Here is a 24,373-nt window from a genome sequence, read left to right as displayed (position 1 = left end):
GATAAAGCAGTGAAGAGAGAAAGGGCTGAATGTGTTTTGAGGGCAAAGGGAATTTTCTCAGCGTGCTTTTCTGCATTATAAAATGAAACCTCAATCATTTTTCTATAGAGTTTCTGAACCTTACATTAAGCTATAAGGGAGTATGGATAAACTGAATATATTGAGTGACTGTGAAGTCAGGAGCCTCAGACATCCAAGGTACTCTGGAGCATGTCTGGAACTAGATGTTCAGAGTGCTGTCTCCTCATCCTTAGCCTGCTTGGGTTGGGTTTCTTCTTTAATATAGACCTACAGTTCTAGTCCTGTTGTTTAATAGGAAGCAACATTTATTCACTTTTCCATCAATCCTGCAGGTACTTCATTTACCTTTACTGTTTCTTACTTTAATGTGTTGGTCACTGCCTCTGCTCGTTGTCACCTAACACCTAGAATCACAAGTCTCTATCTTCTGGGGAAAGGAATATTGTCCATATTTTGCATGAGAGGTTTTCCAGGCAAATGTTAGTTTTATTTTTTCCTCAGGTACAGTCTCTCATTTTCTTTTTTTCTCCTGTTTCCAGCAATTTCTAATACTCTTATTTCTATTGCTTTGTTCCTTCTACATCTTTCCATTTTTTTTTCTTTCCCTTTCTTCCCTCCAAACCTGTGGTTTTAGAATTATGGATGATGTGATGGCAAAGTACGTGCTGCAGAAGCTGCAGCTGATATGCCATCATTGTATTTTATTCCTGTCTTCTTGCAGACTCCTGCTACTCCAGGTGATGCCTTTATCCCATCTTCATCCCAGTCACTTCCTGCTAGTACAGACATGTTTGGTTCTGTACCTTTCAGCACTGCTGCCGTACCCTCAGGTAAGAAGTCTACCAGAAATAGAGGCTCGAGTCAGATTTGGGATCAGTTCTCAGGTCTGGTTTGCGTTTCAGTGCTCAGGGCATTAATGTGGTACAATGGAAGCGGGGAAGGGGTTTGAGGACAGTGCTGCCAGGCAAGGCAAAACAAGTCTTTAAGAAGCAGGGAGTCCATTATTTTGAATATTCCTATGTTTTTTTAAAGCAAAAGCCAAAAAAGTCACTGGGAGTTCAGGCACAGTTCAGCATCTGGATACCATACCTTCTAGGTACAGTATCAAGAGAGAACAACGCATTTAGGTTAGCTTTGCTCTTTCTGTGGCAGCAGTGAACATTCTGTGCTGCGTCCCTTAAACAGAGAATAAGACAGGGAGAATGGGATTGCATTTCAAAGGTATTCCACTTAGTCACATCCTGGTATTTCCTTTAGACTTTTCTGTGTTCCTCAAAGTGCTCCAAATTCAAAAGCTGTGTAGCATTCTGCACAGACACACAAGGCGTGTGGTTTTGACTGCTGATCTCTCCCTGGGATACAAGGAGCACTGCAAGAGCTTAGCAAAAGGAGGAGGAGTGCCTTGAATCATTCAACAGTGACTTCCTAATTGGTTAACTCCTCTGATGGGCTGCGTTACAGCATCAAATTAGCCACTGCGTCTCAGAAAGGTTACACTGATGGTGAAGTGTTTAGGGATAATGTCAGATGGAAACCTTCGCTGCTTGGGTGAGTTTAGTGTAGCAGCAAGATAAAAGGATACCTGGAGAATCCCTCAGAGCCATCTATTGAAGCAGAGATGTATCTGAGTTACTGTTCCTTGATCAATCATTAATTTATTCTTTAACAATTCAGTTTCTATATTTTATTTTGAACTTTTCCCTGTAAGATTTTGCAGCCACCCTTACATTTAGCATTAGAAAGCAGCCTAGTAATAAAGCGAGGAGGAAAAGCTACAGGAGGACTTGGAAAAATACTCAATTGAAAACAAGTAAAAGAAAGGTTGCATATTGTAAAGAATTAGTAGTAAATAATTAATGTAAATGTGAAACAGCATCTCTGTAAAGCATAATACTTGTATCAGTGGAACAGAATTGTATTACATGGTTCAAATTGTAATATTTTTACAGTAGTTTTAGTTTGGTTTTTTTTTTTCAGTGTAAATAACAATGCATTTGATCATATAATTCCTACAGAGTCAAACCCTTTGTAGCTTAAGAGAAGGCTTCAGGTCTGATAGGAAGCCATTATAATTTTAGTCTTAATCCTTAGATTAGAAGGGGTTTATGCTACAAGAATACCTAAAGCTGTTTGTTATTACTAGGTATGTAGTACAGCAGAAGCTCAAGATCTTTTTTGTGCTCTCAAGTAACCAATTAATAACAAAATGTGATTTTATAACGTGAATCCATCTGGGCTCTGACTTTTTAATATGCAATTTGAGGCACTTCTTTGCTCTTCAGAGTCCCAGTGGTTTGAGCTGTAACTGTGTCAGAAGAGATGGCGCAGGCTTCCTCTTGCAGGAAAGTGACACTGTCATTAGAGGGCCCTTGAGCTGTCATCTAACACAGCTAAAGGTTCTCCCCTGTAACTTAGATCCAGTTTTGTATCTGTGCCATTGGCAGGAGCTAGCTGGTGTTGGTGGGTCACAAAAAGGAGGAGGAACACTGGCAGAGCTCCAGAGAGGAGGGAATCCTGGGCATCTTCTTCCTTCCCTCTGCTTTCTCTTGGCTGCCTGTTTTTCAGCAGCATATGGGCACCTCTGAAAAGATGAACTCCTTCCCAGCATGAGCCAGTACAGAGGGGAGATTTAGATTAGTTATAAGGAAGAGGTTCTTTCCTATGAGGGTGCTCAGAGAAGCTGTGGCTGCCCCATCCCTGGCAGTGTTCAAGGCCAGGTTGGACACAGGGGTTTGGAGCAAGCTGCTCCAGTGGAAGGTGTCCCTGCCCATGGCAGGGGTTGGAACTGGATGAGCTTTAAGTTCCCTTCCAACCCAAACCATTCTAGAATTCTATGATCGTGTTCAGTCCCAACAAGATCCATGCACACAGGTCTTAACTGATCCATGGGGGTACCCACTGAGGAAGAAAAGAGCATTTCAGATAAGGGGAAAGATTATTGTCAATATCCACCAGCCTATGTTTCTGTATGCAAGTATTTGTTCAGTGATGAGAATTCAACCATGTCTTTCAGTTTTCAAGTGTGCTGAAGCACTGGGATCACTAATGTGGCCTGCATGTTTCTGATTTATTGTGTAGCTTTTTCTGCATCCACTTGACAGCAGTGTTAAAATCTTTCGTCTTTCTTCCCCCCCCCCCATCTTTATTCTTTGAAGGTTATGTTGCCATGGGAGCTGTTCTGCCCTCATTCTGGGGACAGCAGCCACTTGTTCAACAGCAGTTGGCCATGGGTGCTCAGCCTCCAGTTGCTCAGGTGATGCAGGGAGGACAGCCGATAGCGTGGGGCCAACCCGGTATTTTTCCTCCTACTCAGCAACCGTGGCCATCTGTAGCTGGTCAGTTCCAACCAACTGCCTTCATGCCAACACAAACTGTTTTGCCTTTACAAGCAGCCATGTTTCAAGGTACCATTGCTCCTATCGCTACTGTTCCGCCCACAAGTGATTCCAACAGATCGAGTCCACAGACAGACAGGCCCAGACAGAAAATGGGAAAAGAAATGTTTAAAGATTTCCAGATGGCTCAGCCTCCACCAGTGCCATCAAGAAAACCAGATCAGCCTTCCCTCAGTTGTACCTCAGAGGCCTTCTCCAGTTACTTTAACAAAGTTGGGATGGCACAGGAAGCAGATGATTGTGATGACTTTGACATCTCTCAGTTAAATTTGACTCCTGTGACTTCCACGACACCATCTACAAATTCACGTGAGTATTCACATCCTTTTCACCCGTACCTCTCCTCATACTGCTCCTCAAAGCATTTCTATCTTTTCATATAGTAAATAGCAACACAGATATAGACTGAGAACCTTCTTAGCTTATTAAATGTGTTTCAGCCGTAAAGATGAGTATCAGAGAGGAATTTCAGAGATCATTGAAATCAACAGCCCTGATAGCTGCAGTCTGAAATTTAATTTCTAAGAAGACAGTAATACATGTTCTGTGCTAGGGACATGCAAGCTCGTTGCAGAATTCCCATGGCATTCATTCTTACCAATGGTTTCACTTAGGTCCTATTCAAGTCATACTTAGCAGAATTTAAGGATGGGTATTTATTTTAATAGCTTGATATTGGAGATGGGGGGAAGAGCTGTAAAATAAGCTTATCATGTTCATAGCATGGAGATGGGAGATTTTGCAAATTGCTGAAAAGAGGAATTCATGAAGCACAGATTTATCAGGGGCCAGACAGAGACCTTCTGTTTCACTTACCAGCCATAGGGCTGGCGACTCCGGCATTCTTAATGTGATGTAGTGGCGTCTCCCTGGTTCCTGCAGACATATGCAGATGCAGCCAAACTTAATTTGGAAACTGCTGACTGAAATCAAGTCTATGGAATTGGTAATGACTTCTGGGTTCATATTTAGCTCTTACAGCTCCTCATCAGAAATTTCCAGGGGTAATAAAAGTTGAGGGCTCTTAAGCATGAGCAAACTTTGTGCTGCTGAGGCTTTCTTAACAAATTAACAGATGTATATTCTGTTGCTGTTACCTTAATTTTGGTTTAGCGCCAACCCCTGCACCCAGACAGAGTTCTCCATCGAAATCATCAGCATCTCATACCAGTGATCCTGCGGCAGACGACCTCTTTGAAGAGGGGTTTGAAAGCCCAAGCAAAAGTGAGGAGCAAGAGGCTGTGAGTAGCGACAAGGTTCCTACATATTGATTAGCTGGTTTTAGCTAGGAAAGGCAGAAGTGACTTTAATGTTGTTTAGTAGTGTCAGAAATAACTACTCTAATAGGGTTGGGGGGTAATTAAGGGGGATACAAGGATACAAAGAGCCAAACTCAGAATTTGTATGTAAGTTTATATATTTTAGTTGTATCCAATGTCCTTTTTAGCATAGCAGCGTTCACTTCTCGATGATAAGGAAGTCCAATGTAAAACAACATACATGCTGAGGCTGCAGAAAGAGGTGTAAGAGTTTGTCTGTTAAAAGATGATGGTTTGATGTTGTTTTGCACGTTCTTGCATCTCAGTTGCTCGCCTACTTACATTCCTCAATGTTCTGGCCTTCAGTATGTGAATTCTTTGCCTTAGACACAGTGGACCAGAGCAAGACATGTTATCCAAGCCGTGACTTTAAATCACTGTATGTTAAGTAGATCAGAGCCCAAGTGAGCCAAAGGCAAGAGGGAGTCTGTACAAAAAAAAGAACCCTAAAGTACAAAGTAATGCAAGCTTGGACTCTTTCTGATTCACATAGTTTCACTGGCTTTCAGTGCCTTTTGCAGTTCTGGTTTGTCTGATCCTGTACCTTCTGAAGCCTGTGGCAGCTCCTGCATGGGCTCCAGCAGGTACTGGTGAGGTTCATCCTGCCTGCATCAGCTATAGGAAACCATTATGGCTTTTGAGAATGTATGAGCGGCGAGGTCTCACGTTCCAGTTTTCATGAGATAGGATGTACTTGTTATGCCCACAGCATGAAAATAACCTCCTGTTGACTTTTCACTTCCTATTGTTGAGAAAAAAAGGTGTTATGTTCTTGTATTCTAGCCTGATGGGTCTCAGGCCTCATCCAACAGTGATCCATTTGGTGAGCCAACTGGTGATACTATAAGTCCACAGGTCGGTAGCTAGATAGCACAGGTTGGGGTAGGTATCTGTCCTTTTTTTCTCTACACCATGAGGTGCTCACTTATTCCTCCACCAGTGCCTACCATTGCTTTCATGGTGCATGGTTTATTTTTCCTTGCCATTTATTCCGTTTTCCCTCTCCATTATCCACAGTGTATTCCTCATGCTCGGTGGTTTGCATGGCTTTTGCCATTCACTAAGTGTTGCAGCTAATGCAGATACGTGTGTTTCAGCTGCCTGCATGCTTTAACGAAATGTAAACTTGTTTTACTTTGTGTTCGAATATTAGGGGGAAATAAGGAAACTGAGCCATTACTAACAGTGTATTAGGCAGAACATGTTTTTATCAAATCCACTCTGGCCTTTAGTCAGATGTAACATTAAATGGAATAAGACATCTTACCCATAGATATAACATTAAATAAACGTATGTAATGATACATGAGCACCTCTACCCTCAATCAAAGCGATAATCAGTAGAAGCAGCACATTTGTTATCTGCATGTAAAAATATTGAAGTGGGTGTGTGTAGTTTTATCTCCAACTGCAAATTAAAACATCTGAAAATGAGGAGCATTCATATTACCATTGGCATGCTGATGTTTTAACAATTACTGATCAAATTTAAGTCATTTAAATCCAGACAGACAGGAAAGATGATCTTTGCATCTTTTGTGTTACTGAACACATTAGAGAATGTGGCTGCCAGTGAATGTTCTGTGATTTGTTCAGTATATATATGACAGTAAAGCTACAGAGTTTTATGAGTGCTGGGCATTGTTATTCCATCCAAACACTCTCTAGTGTTACTGTTTGAAGGATATGTTTCATTATCTTCTCCGTGTCTGCCATTCATGTTTTGTATTACCCAAGTACGTGATCTGATGCAGCTTCTGTGCTTTAGCAGCGAGCTCCTGGAGCCAATCCATAAAAATGGTAGAAGCCTTTCGATTTTGGTACAGAAATTGCACTGTGTTGACCAGTGATTTATCCATCCTGAGCCAAAGTGATTTGGTTTCTCTTCAAAATTAATAGTTTCATTAGGAGTCAGTTTACTTTGTACATTGAATATGGTTAAAGAAATCTTACAGTAGCTTAGCTTTGATCCACTTGGGAGTAATGAGATTATCTTTTAATATGTGGTGCTGTGAGAAGGCATCTCCCTCTTCTTTAGTAACATCAATGTAATGCTTAGCTCTTGGGAGCTGAAGCAAAAGTAGCATTAAGATTTGTGTCTCACTGAGTCACATTTTTAGGCTCTCATCGACTGTAAAAGTTGTAGTGTAAGGATAAAGTCGAGCTGGGATGAGCTGCTCTAGTGAGAGCATCCATTGGTTGTTGTACCCCAGCAAGAACTGCTTCTACGGATGGATGGTGCCACACAGCAATTGCCTTTGCCTGACCTCAGCCAGCTATCCCAACTTCAGACCATTTTGAGTGTTCTTTCCTCAATCAAGAAAGGGGATTTGACCTTTACCTGAGTCAAACACTCTGGAAACACACATACGTTTGTTCATGATGGTTTATCACAGTCAGTATGATTCTGAAATTCATTCTGGGGAGAATAATGATAAAATCTCTTTCTAATCTTTTCTGGCTGTCACTAAGATAGTTAGCATCATTTATAAACTAGCATCACACACATTTACCTACCCAGAGTTCTGGGTGTAACTTGAAACAGTAGTTTAAGTCTGTTAATGCACATTACCACGCAAGGCAGTCAAGTGAGCGACTCCTTTTGTTCTGCTTTTATATAACACTTAGTAAAATACATTCTTTGAATGCATTCAGGGTCTCTGGGAGCTACAAGAAGAGAGTATTACTAGTGATTCCATATATTTCTTCTATTTTTTCTTAATCCTCATAGAGTCTTGCATAGCGTATGTGTAATTCCCAGAAATATATTCTGGGAAATGTTAAATAATGTTACTGATTATCGTATTATAGTAATTCCTAAAAAGCTGGGGGCAGGACAGGAAGCTGAACAAAAAGAAAGCCTCTATCCAGGGAGGTTACACTAATATCATTGTGCTTCTGTGCGGTGCCATTCAGCATCAGTCTGTAGGAAATCCACTTGCTAAAACCAGCCCGTCTCATTCTGAAGCCTACTATCGTCAGAGCAACAGAAAGTCTAATCTCCATGGCAAATCAGCAATTCAGGACTTACTACTGTGTTGTGCATGGAGCTCCCCATTCGGAGAGAAACTTAATGGGGAGAAACATGTAGTACAAAAGAACCACAGTCTTCACAAAAGTCACTTTTGTGTGGCGGATGGGAGATTACTTTGCTCTGTAGAACATGGCTCCTCACACCAAGAACAGCACAGTACACAACTCAGATGAATGGACCTCTCAGGGACACGACATAGTGTTGTGTTCAGAAATTTCAACTGTATCTGGTCCCAGCATCTCTTGTGAAATCAGCTATACCCGCACAGTGTCTTTACTTCTCTTGACGTATTCAGAACGCTCACCCTCCTGGTATTTTGTACCCTGATCTTTCAAGGTTTTGTGATTTCTTTTGATACGACACATTTTCATTTAGAAATAATTCAGCATCTTTCGGTTACTTTCTACATTTTTCCTTTCTTCCTTTTGTGGTTTGCAACTTAAGGTCTCAAAATCCTTATCCTACCAATAGCTGTTCTTATAAGTCACTCTTCTACCAATAGCTATAGCTTCTTAGTAGGTAAATATGACATTTTATGGACACGTTACTTTTTGTCCCTTTGTGGTTGGAGATAAGCATATAGTTCTATCTTTTGCAGGTGAAATAAAGTCAACTCTTTGCAGAGCTGCTCATAGCAAGATTTGTATTCAGTTGTTTTCCCTTTGTTTATGAGCAGTGTTGAGGATGAATAGTGATTTTCCCGAAGAGGCAAGGAGAACACTGAATAATAAGACTGCCATCTTCAGCTGACTTGCATTTAAGCCCCACTGCTGTCTTTAGACTGTGCGTGGAATAACTGTGGTGAAAGAAGGGAGAGAGAAAGAACAGTATTTAGCTATGATCCTGCAAAATGTGTTCGAGGTTTCTTATCATTGACATTTCAGATTAAAGCAAGAAGCTTGAACAGAGGACTTTTAATCTGCTCATCCTGTTTGCATCAGTGCACTCAATCAGCCTGAATTACAGGGTGTTAGGTGCAGACCATGCTACTGTGAATATTTTTGTTCTTGGGGGAATTTCAGCCTCAGCAATGGGTCTGGCACACCTTGGCACTCGGAAGCCCTGAGGCTACACAGTTAAGTGCTTAGCAAAGGGTATAGAAGCTTTCAAGCACAATGAGAAAAGGGAAGATGAGGAGCAAACTTTGGCTGTCTGATGCCAGACTCATCTGGTTATCTGTGGTTATGTTGGCCAGCATCTCCAACAAAAGCATCCTGACTATAGAAAGAATATATTCATCGTGAATGCTGGGATCAGATATCACGAATGTGGTCTAACTCCATATGGACCACACAAGCTGGTTCTTGAAGGCAAATTAGCTACAGGGTGAAAATTCGGAGAGTAAAGGAATATTTGATACCACAATTATTGCAATAAAAGTCATTTTTAGTGCTGGAACAAATGCAGCTCTATTGATTAGCTGCCCAGTTCAAGACTTGCACTGGCAGTCGTTCATGAGAGATTCTCAGGAAGCCTTCAAAACATTTGTGGCTGGAGCATATCTTCCTGAAAAAGTTGTTTAGTTGCTCGGTGAAATGTGTGCAGACAATTATAAGCCCTCAAAATATGTCACACCCTTCATGATGCAGTCAGCGCTGTCAGGAGAGCAACAGTTCATTAGAATATTTGTCTATCAGCTTTTGGTGGTACTTCGGTGGCCCGCTGCCATCATCCATCTTTGAGCAAGTGCCATTCTTAGTGATAAATGTTCCTAATAATCTTAGTCAGCTCCAGGATGGACTACTGTAACTGTTATTAGAAAGCTGCAAAAGAAATAACGACTTATGGACAAAGCATTGGCTTTATCTGGGAGCTTAGTGAGCCTCAGGAGGACACATTAAGCTGATTCTGCACCCTCCTCTTCCTTCTGCTCCTTTTCTATGGCGCTAGGACTCTGAATAGGCTCAAAATATCAAAGGCTGTGTTTGTAGGTTCTGTTACTATCATTCATCTGTCTCAATGGGAACTGAAAAGAGTCCAAAGGGAAACTCTTAATGGTTATAAGTGACCTCTTCTCAAGAGTATCATTTGCAAACCAAGGACAAAGTACCACATAGGGCTGTGAATCTGAGAGAAAAGTAGTAGTGTTGTGTGTTTGGAAAGGGATCACAGATTGGGAAATACTGCTTCATTCCAGAGAAATCCTAAAACTGTCATTTCAGGCCTCCTGCTTGTTGTTCATCATCATACTTCCCAGGATATCTGAAGGGATAAGGTCAGAGAAGTTCAGGCTGCTCTATGAACAAAGGCATCCCGCAGATTTGCCTTCGTCTCCACTGCTACAACCCCCTTCAAGCTATCAGTTTTAATGCAACCAGCTCATACATGGGTTTCTTACCTCTTCCAGTGCCTTCAAGCCCACCTGAAGTAGCCAGGTACCCTGCCATTTCTGCAGCTTCCTCCCCTAAACAAGAAACCACTGACTGTGCAGCTTGTCTCGAGCCGTGTACTTGCCGATTGGCAATCCAGCAACTCAAGCAGGGGATGAGCTTTCCTACCTTGCTCTGTAACGAGGTCATTTAAAAGTTCCCTGTCTTCTGCACAAGTGATGTAAAAAAGGCACTGCAATAATTTAGTATCTTCGAGACTTCTGAACAATTAGCTTCATATTGGCCACTGGGTTTAGAAGTTAGGAAGGAGAACTGACAGATACGTAAACGAAAAGTATAATTGTGTGGCTGCGGTTCATTATTACACTGGGACCAAGATGGAGCAAGGTTCATCTTTCTGAGTACCTCTCATATCTTATGGATACAGATCATCTGTCTGGATACTAAAATGACAGAGACTTTTAAAATGCTATAATCAAGCTCCATATTAAAACAAGGAAATATTCCTGGGTAGGTTTATAGTATGAATAGAGGCACTCTCCAGTCATAATCCCGAACTAGAAGGTTCATAGAATCACAGAATCGCAGAATAGTTAGGGTTGGAAAGGACCTTAAGATCATCCAGTTCCAACCCCCCTGCCGTGGGCAGGACACCTCACACTAAACCGTATCACCCATAGCCTTGTCCAACCTGGTCTTGAACACTGCCAGGGATGGAGCATTCACAACCTCCCTGGGCAACCCATTCCAGTGCCTCACCACCTTTACAGTAAAGAACTTCCTCCTTATATCCAATCTAAACTTCCCCTGTTTAAGTTTTAACCCATTACCCCTTGTCCTATCACTACAGCCCCTAATGAAGAGTCCCTCCCCAGCATCCCTATAGCCCCCCTTCAGATACTGGAAGGCTGCTCTGAGGTCTCCACGCAGCCTTCTCTTCTCCAGGCTGAACAGCCCCAACTTCCTCAGCCTGTCTTCATACAGGAGGTGCTCCAGTCCCCTGATCATCCTCGTGGCCTCCTCTGGACTTGTTCCACCAGTTCCATGTCCTTTTTATGTTGAGGACACCAGAGCTGCACACAGTACTCCAAGTGAGGTCTCACAAGAGCAGAGTAAAGGGGCAGGATCACCTCCTTCGACCTATACTTACGCTGCTAATAGAGGCTAAATGTGATTAAAGTAACCAAAGCCACTGTCTGTTAATGGGCCAACAGGAATTACCTGTCTTATCACCAAAGATATTTGATCTGAATCCTGCTTGCCAAATTTACTGTCTCCTATATTACTGAGTCAGCATGCAATAAATGGAGAACACGCATTGCACTCCCGCTCCTTTCACCTGCATCCCCAGCACAAGATTCTCATTTTGGCTGGCACTCCAGCACACTTATTTCATGAAACTTATCATTTGAGCCTGCCCTTTCTGATCAGTCAGCCAGGAGTAAAACTGGTGCTGAGAATCTATTGTAAAGGGCAAAGAAATCTATGCGGGCCTCACCTCTACAATTCAGTACATCTTGCCTGAAGCTTTGCACATAGCAGGGTGCCTCACAATGATGAAAGGACTGCCAGTGGAAAAGTAATTTCTTCCTAACCAAGTCCTGTGTTATGTGTTGTGAGTGAGCTCCCCTACGCAAGCCCAAGTAGATGCTGAATCGTTCAGGAGATGTTCTCCACTGATTAGTTCTGCTGGCAAGCAGATGTTAATGCCTTTAAACTGGATGCAGATTTACTTCAAGTATTTACTTGATGATATTCAAAACCATTAGCGACCTTGTTACCTCGTGCAGTAGTGTACTGTACCAGAAATACTTACTGTTTGCTACAGTCTTGTTTATTGTGCAAGATGTTCCTTAAAATGGAAAGAATAAGCTGATTTTAGGCATGAAGTATTTCTGGAATATGTAAATGTAGCATACATAGGGAAACTTTGGCAATTTTTGCAATGAATTCCGAGAGACTTCATAACTTAACGTTTGCAAAACATCATTGTAGCTTCGTGAATATTTAGATGTCTAACTTAAAGCATGTATATTTAGACATTTCTGGTTCTTTACTGCAGCCTGTCACTTCAGTCAGATACCTGACCTGTGGATCCATATCCTCTTCCTGCAAAACATTGTTATTTAAAGGCTACTGTTCAACATAAAAAGCCCCATTAGTATGTGAGAATATAGCTACACACTACTTTGATAGCAGCTTCCAAGCATAAAGGAAAACATTTACTTCTCAGACATCTGACAGAAGCTGCATATCCCCAAAGCTAATAGCAACCTTCAAGTAGGATTTAGCAGCAAAAAAAGGGTAATATCAGTTGCCACCTTAGTTTCTTGCTGCGGGTTGATGAAACCACCTCAGAAGTGCTCCTAGGCCAATGCCATAGAAAGGAAAACACTTGAAGATTCAAGGTGTTTATGTGAATTGGAAGCTTTGTATGCTGTTTTATTTCTTCCTCTTTCTTTCTGATCCATTCTTTCATTTCTTTCTCTTTGGATGTGTTCCTAACACAGTAATAGAAATAGAAAGCAGAAGACATAGGTGAGATGATTCCAATGCTGTAAGAAGAGTTGGGCTCGTCTGCCTTTTAGTGACATGGCCTGTGACTTCTGTGTGGAGTATGTAAATAAGGGGGGGTTATTTCTGCTTCCATGAGCCTCCAAAATAACACTTGTGAAATCCCCCCTGCCTGGCATTGTACGAGAAGCTATTAATGAAGTCAACACACTCGACTTTTTTTGCCTCTCTTCTGTCCCTTTCTTCTCTCTCTTGATCTCTTGAGTAGCATTATCAATACTTTAGAGATACCATTTGCAGTGTTGGGCTACAGGCAAGATGCACTGCTTGAATTACCCCAAAATAATATTAGAAAACAAATCTCAGTCATTGACATAATCTTTGGCTGAGAAGATTGCGTGCAATTACTGCAATTAGTTTCTTGTTTAGGCATCTGCAGGAGGAAGTCAGCTAAAAGGAAGCTCTAAGAGCACACTTTTCATTCAAAATGTTCTGGTCTACTGGAAGAAAAATAGTTCTAATCAGTGAGAAATGCAGGCCTTTGCCCCATGAAGTGTATGTTCGATAAGTGTTGGGCATGAATAAAAGAAATTCCTTATTCTAAAGGCTGCCTCGTGTGATGTTGAAAGTGCTGATGACCAATGATGAACTCCTCCTCCTCTTCCAAGGGTGTCAAGTTCTGTGGCACCGTAGGACACCTGTTACTTACGTGCATCTGCATATCTTGAAGACACTTGAGGACAGCTCTAACAAGCGTGCTTGACATTTTGAAAAGCTCTTTTTCCCTGCAGGCATTTGGAAAACTGACATCTTTTGTTCCAAAGGGATGCTCTCCCTCCCCTTTTCTTCTCCTCCTTCATTTTCGCTTCCCTTTGCAATCACCTTAGGTTCAGCAAATGCCTCAAGAATGGGCTGGTGTGTGTCAGGTTCCCATATTAATTAGTACGGATTTTCTCTGAACTAGCTGTGATGGATCATTCTGCCAGCTTCATGTCTGCGGTACATGAAAATTGGCATAGGTAGACTTAACACACAGTATGTGAAATGCAGTTATTTACTCTCAGTCATCTCTTCTGATTACCTTCGTTTTTCCAAGGTCACAAACTGTATTTGCTTCTTGCTGGGGGTGATTTCAGCAGCCTTTATTTAATCATTCCAAAGGATTTCTCTCATCCCCTTATAATGCTCGTAGTGTACTCAGGGCTTCCTGTAAAGTAGGAGATGGGGGAGCAGAGCCTCTGCAAGCTCCACAAACGTAGTCATTTCAAGGTATAAAAGACAACTTCTCTTGGCGTGGAGGAAACAGGTCATAGTTTGACTTTGTTGTGTTGCTCCTCATTCAATACAGTGCCCAGTGAGGTGAGATGGGGCACAGCCTGGGCACAGGTTAAACATAGCCCTACAGATCCACCTTTGGGCTGGTTTTCTCTAATAAGAAAAGCATCATTTTCATAAGCAGTGATTAAAATCCTGTGCTATCCCCTGCCAGACCTTCCTGTGCTTCAGAGTGCCCAGTGATTTGCCAGCCTTGGGAGGCTTTTTATTGCTTAAAGTCAACTTCTGCTGATGCTGCTGCACCATGAGTTGATTCTAACTTGGTTAAGTTCAGCGTTGTGGCATGGTATTCGAATAGTTATCAGGCTGTGGAGAATGAATGCAGTATGGCATTAATTAGCCTTTCTGCCTGTCTAGTTCCTTTTTTAGATGTCATTCTTAGTTTAATAGATTAGTTTCTGGAAATAAAGTAGAATGGATTCCAAGGTCCATGGATGGTTTGCTTCCCACTGCAGCCGAGTTGAACATAGTATTAAGAAATCCCAGGTTGTCAGCTAGGAAGGAACGCTGAAAAACATGGCAGCTTTCCCCCCACCACATCCAGGAAATTCCCAAGGAAGTGTCTGTTAGCAAATTTGACATGCTTTCGTCCCAGCTTTAATGATTGTACTAATGGTTATACAGACTCCTAATCAAACTGCACAGAGCTTGCTTTCTTCGTTCTTCATAGGCAACTCATCCTGTTATTTTAAATCCCATCACAGCTTCATTAGCTCAGCTTTCAGGGGTGGTTTCTGTTTGCAAGCCTTTTTCTCCATGCATTGTGTAAAACCCACAGCTATGTTCTGCTGTTGTGCTGCTGGGGAGGGGGGGGGTCTCAGCCTGGTACGAATAACAGCGTTTACTCCAGCTGCATTTCTGGCCTGTAAACTTCCAGTCACCTAGTCATATAAATACCATTTCATTTCTTCATATGTCTGTGCCCAGCAATACCTCCTGAGGATCGGTGCACGGCCAAAACTGGAAGAGAAAAATTGATAGTAAGCATTCATTTCCTGCAATAATGTCACATTTACTCCACAATTCAACTGGGGTGCTGTGATCGCTCAAGGCAGCACAGAAAGCAAGCACTTCCTTTGGGTTTTGCCTCATCAGGTATTGCTGTTCGCAAGCAGATGTTTAAAAATGCTCTCAAAAGTGTCTGGAGGCGTCTCTGCTGATTTTATTTTTGTTATCCCCAGGAAGCAGAACCTCTCTACGCCCAGATTAACAGACCTAAGAAATAGCATTGTTACAGGCTTGTGGTGCTCCAAGACTCAAACGAAACCCAACAACCTGGCAGGCCTTTGGCTTTCGTGATTGATTCTGACTGACAAGGAGAGACGATTGCCCTCCTGGACTGGCTCTACGAGTGTTCCTGATGGTTCTTTTTGGCAACCAATGGCAGATTCCTATGGCAGCACAAAGTAAAACTCTCCCTGCTTCTCATACCACGAGTCCCTGTCCCCACAAGTTGTGGGTACCCAGACTAGGAAATCTTACTCCTCAGTCTTCGTTTAAACATTTGTTGTCGTCTGTATGCCACATATAAAATAATGATCATCTGGGATTTATTAAGTATGAGACATTCTTTTTGTTTTGAGCAAAAAGCAGAGTCTGTATGTAGCAGTGGCATTATCATTCAACAGCCTTTTGGGCACACGTCAGCACTTTTTATGTCATGGTGACATGTTTTTCATCGTCATTTACATCAGGCTGATCCTGGCTTTTTTATTTCTCCCCTGTGTAGGCATATTTAAACAACAACAACAACAACAAAATACTGGCCCTGTCATTTTTTCTTTTGTCTTTCTTACTCTGTAGTTTTATATGAGTGACAGCTCTAACAGCAAAACACCTCCTGCGGAAAGGCTTCCTAACTTGAAACCACAGCATCAAACTCGGTCGTTCATCCATCCTGACTGAAAACGTTGCCAAATGGACCTTGAAGTTCTGTTCTAGCGCAGCATGAGGACGCAGTGCTGCTTTCTGTTGGAATGCTCATGTTGTGGGTAGAGAATGGACATGGAGTCCCACTGAGGAAAGACGAAAGAGTCAGTATTTCCTAGGAAACTCTAAATCAGAAAAGGAATATTTTTATTTCTTCAATATCTTGCTGCTGTAATGCTATGCAGACAAGTGTTTTCTTCTCTGTGTGCCATTTTTGATGAAGAACAAAAATCATTTGCCAAATAATACTGGTATGATTCTGGTATAGGGATTTGGATGAAGCGGACTTTACAAATGGGACGAGGATGGCATGGATTTTGGAATAACAAACTGATTCTGTGATCAAATTGTTCATCTTTATCACTTTTTGTACATCAGAAAAATCAAATGGGATTTTTATTTTATAACTTGAAAAAAAAAGAAAAAAAACCTTACTGTTAAACTCTTTAAATGTTTAAGGGGAAATGGCTTTAAGGAGTTCGAAAGAAAATTGCCAGTCTTTTTGTAAATATAAATGTTATGGAAATTCTTTTACTGATGCCATTACACAGTAGAGAAGGTAGCAAGTTGCAGTGCTTGGGAGGTGTGGCAAACCCAGTTTGTGGTTCTCACATCACATACGTTTTTTCACATGCTTACAATAATGGGCTGAAGCTCAAGTGCAGTTGCCAAAAGCAGTCAGCTTGTCAGCGACTAGTGAAATTAATGGGAACACATGATTTTATGATCTAGAGTTATCACACGGACATATTCCGCTTACAAGAAATCACATTTCCTTGACATTCCTTTGAACCTCTGCATAGAAGTCATCCAACTGTTTACACACAGAGCAAAAGAATTTAAAAGTTCCTTTTTTTACATTTATGAAGCAAAAATGCAGTGTTTGGGTTCATATGTTTAGCACATGATTTTCATAAAGAAGCTATATATTTTTGCCCTACAGAGAATTGTTATACAGGTCAAATGTGTTTTCCTGATGTTCCTATGCAGTTACAGTATATTGAATTTAGTGGTTTAACACTAAAATGAAAAAAGATAAAGGACAAAATAAAAAAAAAGAAGAAAAAAATAGAAAAAAAGAAAAAATAGAAAAAAGTTAAATCAAGTGATGAATCAGTTTTTAGGGTTATTGTGCGGATTTTGTTTTTAAATTGACGCATTAGGATTTACATTTTTGTCATGATCAAAATAGGCCTGGAGTTACAAATATTTTACTTTCTTTCGTCTCTGTTACAAGCTAAAAATGGTTTAGAAGACAGAAAAACCCAGGTGGCGATTGTCGATGCAACCAAATCTCCCAACATGATTCCAGTCTTTTATTTTGAGTGAGAGAAATTAGAGAAACGTGCATTACAGAATGGATGTGAATGCAAAATTAGCTGTGACTAGACCTAACGAACCTGCAGAGAAGAGAACTTTTAATCCCCATTCCCAGTCATTTGATGCTTATTCCTTAGTCATGTGCAAACAGCTTTGCAGCAATTCTTTTCCCAGCTGAAGAAAGATGTTGTTTTCTAACCAGAGAAGATAAATTAAAACTTGATGGATTGAGTGTTTCAGGATTAAAAGCAGAGGTTAAAGCATTTCTGATGGACATTTCTTTAAGAATATTTTCCTAGTTTGCACAGTGGTGCTACTTTCTTCCCCAGTGGCTCATTTGGGGTTTGTCCTACATATGGAACCACAAAGACAAGTTTAGTTCATCATAGACATTTGGGGTTTAGTCTCATCAGTGCATTTGCAGTTGTGGGGAAAAACACTGACAGAAAGAGAAGAGATTTATGTCTCAGAGGATCCATTGCCATCATATTTGTAAGACACAAATCACGAATAGGTGCCGAGGGAATGAGGCTGGAATTTTAGTGTTTCATAAGAGACGGCTGGACCATCACCGTGGACCTTTGTCTTACCTTTACAAATGGTCATCAATAAAAACCAATTCAAAGTTGTCTTGTTGTACAATTAGATCCTCCTTGCCATGGTTAAGATGCTGAGTTGAGAGGACTGGAAAGCCTCTACACTGTACCAGTGTTGTAGATAACTAAAATATCCAGCTTGTGCAATTGTTTAATCCCTCATCCTTCACTAGCACTAAATTCGTCACTTTAAATTTCAAAACCAGGGAATCCCACCAGCCATCCTGTTATCATCCCCCTGTAGCTTCTTGATCTTTCCCTGTCATGAAAAGATATTTTGATAGATTGTAGTCATCCAAGTGTCTGATGAAACCTTTCATCTAATAACGTACTGGGCACCTTCTTTGCAAAGATGTTTACTCCGTGGTTTTCATTCCTTTTTATTTCTGCATTCTGACACATATTTTTTTAATAAAGATGAGAAAGAGAAAACGACTGTTGCAGTACATTTCTAAACCTACTTTAACCTTACCTCAGATACCGACCAGTTGTTAACATCGACGGACACGTTCTTTTTAACTTTATGTATAATGCATTCAGCACCAACGGCAGCAACAGAACCCAACCGATTTTTAGCAGTTTTCCATTCATTTCTGTAACACACCATGTAATACTGTTATGAATAAAAACATTTCAAAAAGGTGTCATTTCAGCAAGTCTGTTTCATAGCTGTTGCTCTTCTGCGGTAATCCTGCTGTTCTTACAGTGCAGTGTTGGTGTCCGTTGTTTTGCCAGTGGAAATACCTGAGAAAGGAGAAGAGTGCCTCGATTTGTTGAATAACTAATCTTAAACACTCAAGTTTTGCTTATCTTGAAGATATTTGCTGGTTTTAATTGCTGCCTCCCTGGTTTTAGCCTCTTTTATGGTGTTTTTAGGCATCCCAAACCAGTGCATATTTTAGTCACCTCCTGTAAAATCACACATTCCTGGGGCAGACCAGACTGTGCAATGCTACCCAAGCAGGGGTACCTTTGTGGCATGAGAAGCTGTAATCAATTGTGCTCCCATTTTCCTCTTCAGTTAAGATAGCAAATTAAAAACATGCATTTAAGTATGACAATTTTGGAAGTAAAAAACCCCACATACGCACACAATTGAGAGCAAAGCCTTGATCCAGTAAAACATTTAACGATACCACCTTCTACTTGAGTGGAACCTCTTTAATGGTTAGGGTAATGCATAGGATAGGCTGAAGTGTTGTGCTGGTGTGAAACTTTATGCAAAGCAATGTTGCTTGATATTCGGAGGTGCTGAGAACTAGATCTCTTAAGATAAGGAATAGCACTGTTCTTTGGCAAGTGAGTAGTAGAAATATGTAAGAGATCATGCTGAAGTTTAAGGGTAAGAAGAGCATGTTTATATTCAGGAAGAGATAGAGGGGTGGATGTGTGCACCTATTCTTTATTGTATTTCCTTTTGATCTCCATTTCCTATCCACCACCACCCAGTAGGTCATGCTGAAACATGCATTGCCTTTGTCAATGAACATTGTTGGAATACTTGAATCCCACCTAAGAACTAAGGTCATTGGTTGTTCTGTTGTGGTGAAAACATGCTAATGGTTAATGTCATTTTGATTTTGCACATAGCTTAACAGTATTCAGATGTCCTTGGAAGCAGGAACAAGATCTCTTCGGTTTTCAGCAAGCTAGCAAACATAAGCTTAAAGTGAAATAAGACATGGTTTTAAACTAAAATGCTTTTTTATAACATAGGCCAAATCTGATCGTGTTGCTGTTCATCTGGTACCCCCCAAGTGAAATTGGTTTATGTTGAAAAATCAGAAAAAATAGCTCATGTTGCACAGTTGCTATGCAAAGTCCGTTTCAGAATGAACAGGTTCAAGATGGACCTGTTGGAACAAGTCCAGAGGAGGCCACAAGGATGATCAGGGACTGGAGCACCTCCTGTATGAAGACAGGCTGAGAAAGTTGGAGCTGTTCAGCCTGGAGAAGAGAAGGCTGCATGGAGACCTCAGAGCAGCCTTCCAGTATCTGAAGGGGGCCTATAGGGATGCTGGGGAGGGACTCTTCATTAGGGACTGTAGTGACAGGACAAGGGGTAATGGGTTAAAACTTAAACAGGGGAAGTTTAGATTGGATATAAGGAGGAAATTCTTTCCTGTGAGGGTGGTGAGGCACTGGAATGGGTTGCCCAGAAAAGTTGTGAATGTTCCATCCCTGGCAGTGTTCAAGACCAGGTTGGACAAAGCCTTGGGTGATGTGGTTTAGTGTGAGGTGTCCCTGCCCACGGCAGGGGGGTTGGAACTGGATGATCTGAAGGTCCTTTCCAACCCTAACTATTCTATGATTCTATTCTATGATTCTAAGATTTGGTCCAGTGGTGGTAAGGAACATCGAAGTGGGAGGGACCTGGTTGTGTGTTGGCACTTTTCAGAAGGGGACAAAAAAAAACCCTGATTCTTACTGTGCTCTGCCAAGGTACTATATTACATTGACATTAGTGTGATTTAAATGCATGAGGAGTTTCCAGATTGTATATGACAGCATCCAACTCAAACGTGACTAGTTCAAAAACTGGTCCTGATTTAACTAATGCTAATTAAAGCCATGACGTCCTGCAGTAATGAGAATTTCTTTAGCAAACAGTTTGCAGAATCAAAGTGCAAGCTGAGGTTTTACACAAGTCAGGTTTTACAGAAGGGAGGACTCAGATGATCTCTCTTTTCCATGTCAGTGACTTCAGGGAAAGCAATTGATTGTATAGACTGGGAACTTGCAATTTTAACTGGCTTATGTAGGATTAAAGGCAATGTTTTATGTGCTTTAATCACTACACAGTGACAGTTGCTGCGACAGATAAGCTAACCTCTTTCTTTTTCTAGGTTGTGATATATGTTTCCATGCACTGTTTCCTTTTTTCTTACCTTGCCTTCTACAGAGCTCCTGTCCTGTCAGGTTCATATTTACTAGTTTTCTGCCAAATACTGTTCTCAATCAGAAGAATATCATTTCAAAGACATGAAAGTGGGTATCTGTTGGCAGTTTTCTACAGAGGTTTGAATCCATAGTCTACAGTTGTCTCTCTGAGCCAACATACGAAGTGGTGAATGGACGAAGTAAAAGTCCACATGGCAACTGGAAAACAGAGGTTTGGGTGAATATGTGGGACTGGCTCATCTGCAGAAGCATCTAAACTACTACTACTGCTACTACTATCACTGTCCTTACTGCTGCATACACTATCCCTGCTTCTGGTTCCGCTCCTGTATGTGAACTCAGTGGGTCTAACCCCCTGTTCCTGGTTGTTGTGTGATATTATTACTGCAGAAGTCATGAATTGTAAGAGTGTTTCTTCCAGGTACCTTGTGATGAGGTCTTCCACAAGTTGGTTTTCTCATACCAGTTTGCTTTTTAGGATCAACCCCATGAACAGCCTTCATTTGTTTGTCTCTTTTCACTTTCATTCCTAAGGTAAATCAGAGACCTGGCACAGGGAAAGAAGATGTGTCTTTAACAGAATTGTGTATTAAACCACTTCTTTGGCATCACTGGGTGTCTGAAAGTGTGGGGAAACTGACTGATCTATTTCAGGATGACAGTGAGGAATATGGGGAGATATCCTGATATGATTTCCTGAGTACCTGTACCATTGCCTGTCTCTTTCTAAAATCATCCTACTGGAGGCAGGAAATATCAGGTCTATTAGTGAAACGACTCTCCAGCTATTAGTTTTTAGACCTTTAAATGGTCTTATCTCAATGGATGTGTTTGCCCTGTGGCCCATCTATCACCCCTGAAATGTTTTATCTGCACCTGAAAAATCTCAATGAGAACAATAGCTTCAGATGCTTCCCATTTAAGGGGCTTTAAGCTACAGAATGTGTTTTTCTTTTTTTAGGAAAGGTCTTTTAAGATCTGATATTATTTGCTGGCTTTTCAACCCCGTTTCGTAGCTCCCACAGCACCACTTCTATAAATACTGTTCAGCAGCAAAGAAAGGAAATCACAATAGATTAAAAGGAAGCCAGGTTAATGGGCAGCAAATCAATGGCCATTCAGCCTCAGACGTTTGTGAAAATAAAGGATTATGAAGAATTATTGCCAGGTACTGGCTGTGTGAAGATCTTTTGTGGCATCTTTGTCTTCTTCAGCAGATAGTTATTAGAGGTCTAAGAAAAGCTCTTGGTGTCAGGAGCCGCTTGTATTAGAAATAAGCAGAAGTTACAGTGCTGTAAGATGTCGCATTGTAGATTTTGTACCATTTACACACTGAGATTATAAATGTCTTGTTTTTTCTTTAAAAAGAAACGCTATTTCTAGCTTGAAAATAATATGTGTCAGTGTTATCTTGAGGTCCAATGGAGAAAAGGGATGGGGCATGGTGGCTTTTTCTTTCTTTGTCTACTAATTACTGCAGCCTCTGTCTTATCACCTTCACGGGACCTTAGAATCAGAGCTTTCAGCGTAGGTGAACCTGTGCCCACTTTGAACTGAGTCACTATAAGGCATTATATTTAGTGAATCAAGGGCCAGGAAAGGAGGCTTAAGCTCAACAAGGTGAGTTTTTCATGTCGAGGGCCTTTGAGAGGCCAGCCTCACCACCAGAAAATAACTGTGTTGGTGACAAAAGCGGTGATGCAACAGAGACAGTTGTAGTGAATCTGAAAACATTCTTTAGGGTTTCTTACTTGTAAATTTTCCTTTGTATTTGCCACGTTATGTTTTTCACCATTAAAATCAATGGGCAAACCTCCTCTTACCTGTGAATGAGCCAGCTGTGTTCTTCTGCAGAAGGAAATGCATTATAAGTCATAAAGCAGAGAATGAAAAGATAAAGAGAAAGCAACTGGTTTTGATAAGTGCTCTAAGAATACCATGAATAAGTGCTTGCTGGCTTCAATATAACCTTTCCCAGGGAGGGCCTTTCATCTCTGATGTGTTTCACAGTTTTGCTTTGGACAGGAAACTACCATTTAAAACAAAACCCACGTTTGATGAAACTGCATAGGTTTTATTTACAGGGAACAAGGGGTCACAAACTTGCACTGGTGTTATGATCTCTGCAAAGGATGCGTTACATTTGAAAGCTCGGTGTTCATGGTGGACACTACTGAGGCTTCATTTTCAACTGTGATGAAACCCACACCCAGTGACTTACAACATTGTTAGCACTAAGTGCTTTGGGACTTAAAAACAGCCCAGCAGATGGCCACGGCTATTACTGTCAGCGATGGAGAAGGAACAGGACCAGGGAAAGAGGACACGGGCGGTGTTACAAGGCAACATTCCCACTGATCCATGGACCCACTCTGCCACAGACTACAAGGAAGCGGAAAATGAGCTGTGGCTGTTGCCATCAGTTTTATGTGTTAGACCTACCTCAAATTAAACCCGATTATAAATTATGTGGTCAATCTGATTTTGCTTTTCAAGTCTCTCTGAAAATCATGTTAACCTGTAGGAAATGCTGTCTCTTGGGTCCCTGCTCCTGTTTTTAACCTGATTTCTTTCTGCTAAGTCAGAACCAGGCATGTTCACCACCAAGATGTTCATGGCGAGAGGCAACAAAACAGAGACAAGCACAAAACAGGAGCAGATTGCCTTAAGAGGTTCATATCCTGGGATCACTGTCATGGTTCGCAGTTAAATCTAGAGGGTGCTCTGTGCTTATAATCTTAGCTTCTTTTTTGCTGCTGTTGAAATATTGGATGTGTACTGCGTTTCCCAGCCAGCAAAGGTCCCGTGTATGGAGAGGTCTTTTCTGTAAGTGGTTTTTCGGTTTTGGTCATAGACAAATGATTAACAGCAAAATCAATTGTGTCAGAGGTTGAGCAAGCTGTATCACATAACCGCATCTTGGGTTCAGTGTGGGGCAAAGTCATTTGAAACAAAAAGTAAGGCAAAAAAGGCAAACAGAAGGCTTTGCACAGCCTAAGCCATCTTTCCTAACAGTTTGTCCTCCATGTCTAGAGGGCAGTTATTCACTGGCTGTGTCTTCAGTAACTTTGAGTGAAAAAGCTGGCTGCCTGGAACACAGTCTTTTTACTGGGAGCAGATTCCTACAAGGATTCAGTTAATGTGCTTCTCTGTGTTAAATTGTTATCATCAAGCTGCCAAACTAGAAAGATGCAGCAGCCAATTGCTTATATTGCAGAGACACAGCTCCACAGTCAGAATAATGTCATTTGTAAGGTAACTATGGCACGTTAAGAAGTGCAGTACTTGGCCAAGTAATGCTGTGGTTGTCAGGTTTGTTTTGTATTAGTGAATATGATTGATTTTATATATAGAATCCATCATTCACATAGTGAGCAAATTAAAATGTATTTATTCTTTGTATCGCTAAAGCACTCAAAGACTTATTCCAGCATGAGAGACTGTGCTGTTAAAAGCCATAGTTGCACACACAGGGTGAGACTGTGTCTCTGCAAAGAACTGCTCGTCCAGCAGAGAAAGGGTAGGAAAATGCAATTATAGTCATCACTTTGCTCAGGGAAACAGAGATTCAGAAAACTTTTGTCCCTCTAAGATGCTTATTGTAGGTTAAGACGGATTAGGAAAATGAAGGGAAAGACTGTTGTGTCTCTGGAATAAAGAAGCTGTACCTGAAGTGAGA

General features: G+C 41.2%; 1 protein-coding gene across 12 annotated transcripts in view; it reads left to right on the top strand.

Moving 5' to 3' along the window:
- The window catches only part of DAB1 (DAB adaptor protein 1), a 479,582-nt gene extending 461,147 nt beyond the window's left edge, over positions 1-18,435 (top strand). For all 12 annotated transcript variants that reach the window (XM_062623134.1, XM_062623133.1, XM_062623137.1 and 9 more), the window contains 5 exons: positions 743-851; positions 3,177-3,725; positions 4,530-4,657; positions 5,519-5,617; positions 15,130-18,435. In XM_062623134.1, the coding sequence (XP_062479118.1) occupies positions 743-851; positions 3,177-3,725; positions 4,530-4,657; positions 5,519-5,602 (870 nt within the window). In that variant the 3' untranslated portion in view covers positions 5,603-5,617; positions 15,130-18,435. The remainder of the gene's footprint in view (positions 1-742; positions 852-3,176; positions 3,726-4,529; positions 4,658-5,518; positions 5,618-15,129) is intronic.
- The last annotated feature ends 5,938 nt before the right edge of the window (positions 18,436-24,373 follow it).

The sequence above is a fragment of the Pezoporus occidentalis genome, unplaced genomic scaffold (assembly GCF_034315485.1).
Source record: "Pezoporus occidentalis ecotype Australia unplaced genomic scaffold, CSIRO_AGI_Poc_V1 ctg25, whole genome shotgun sequence".
Classification (NCBI taxonomy): domain Eukaryota; kingdom Metazoa; phylum Chordata; class Aves; order Psittaciformes; family Psittacidae; genus Pezoporus; species Pezoporus occidentalis.
The sequence above is the reverse complement of the archived record's forward strand: the minus strand, read 5'-3'. Positions and strand labels throughout refer to the sequence as shown.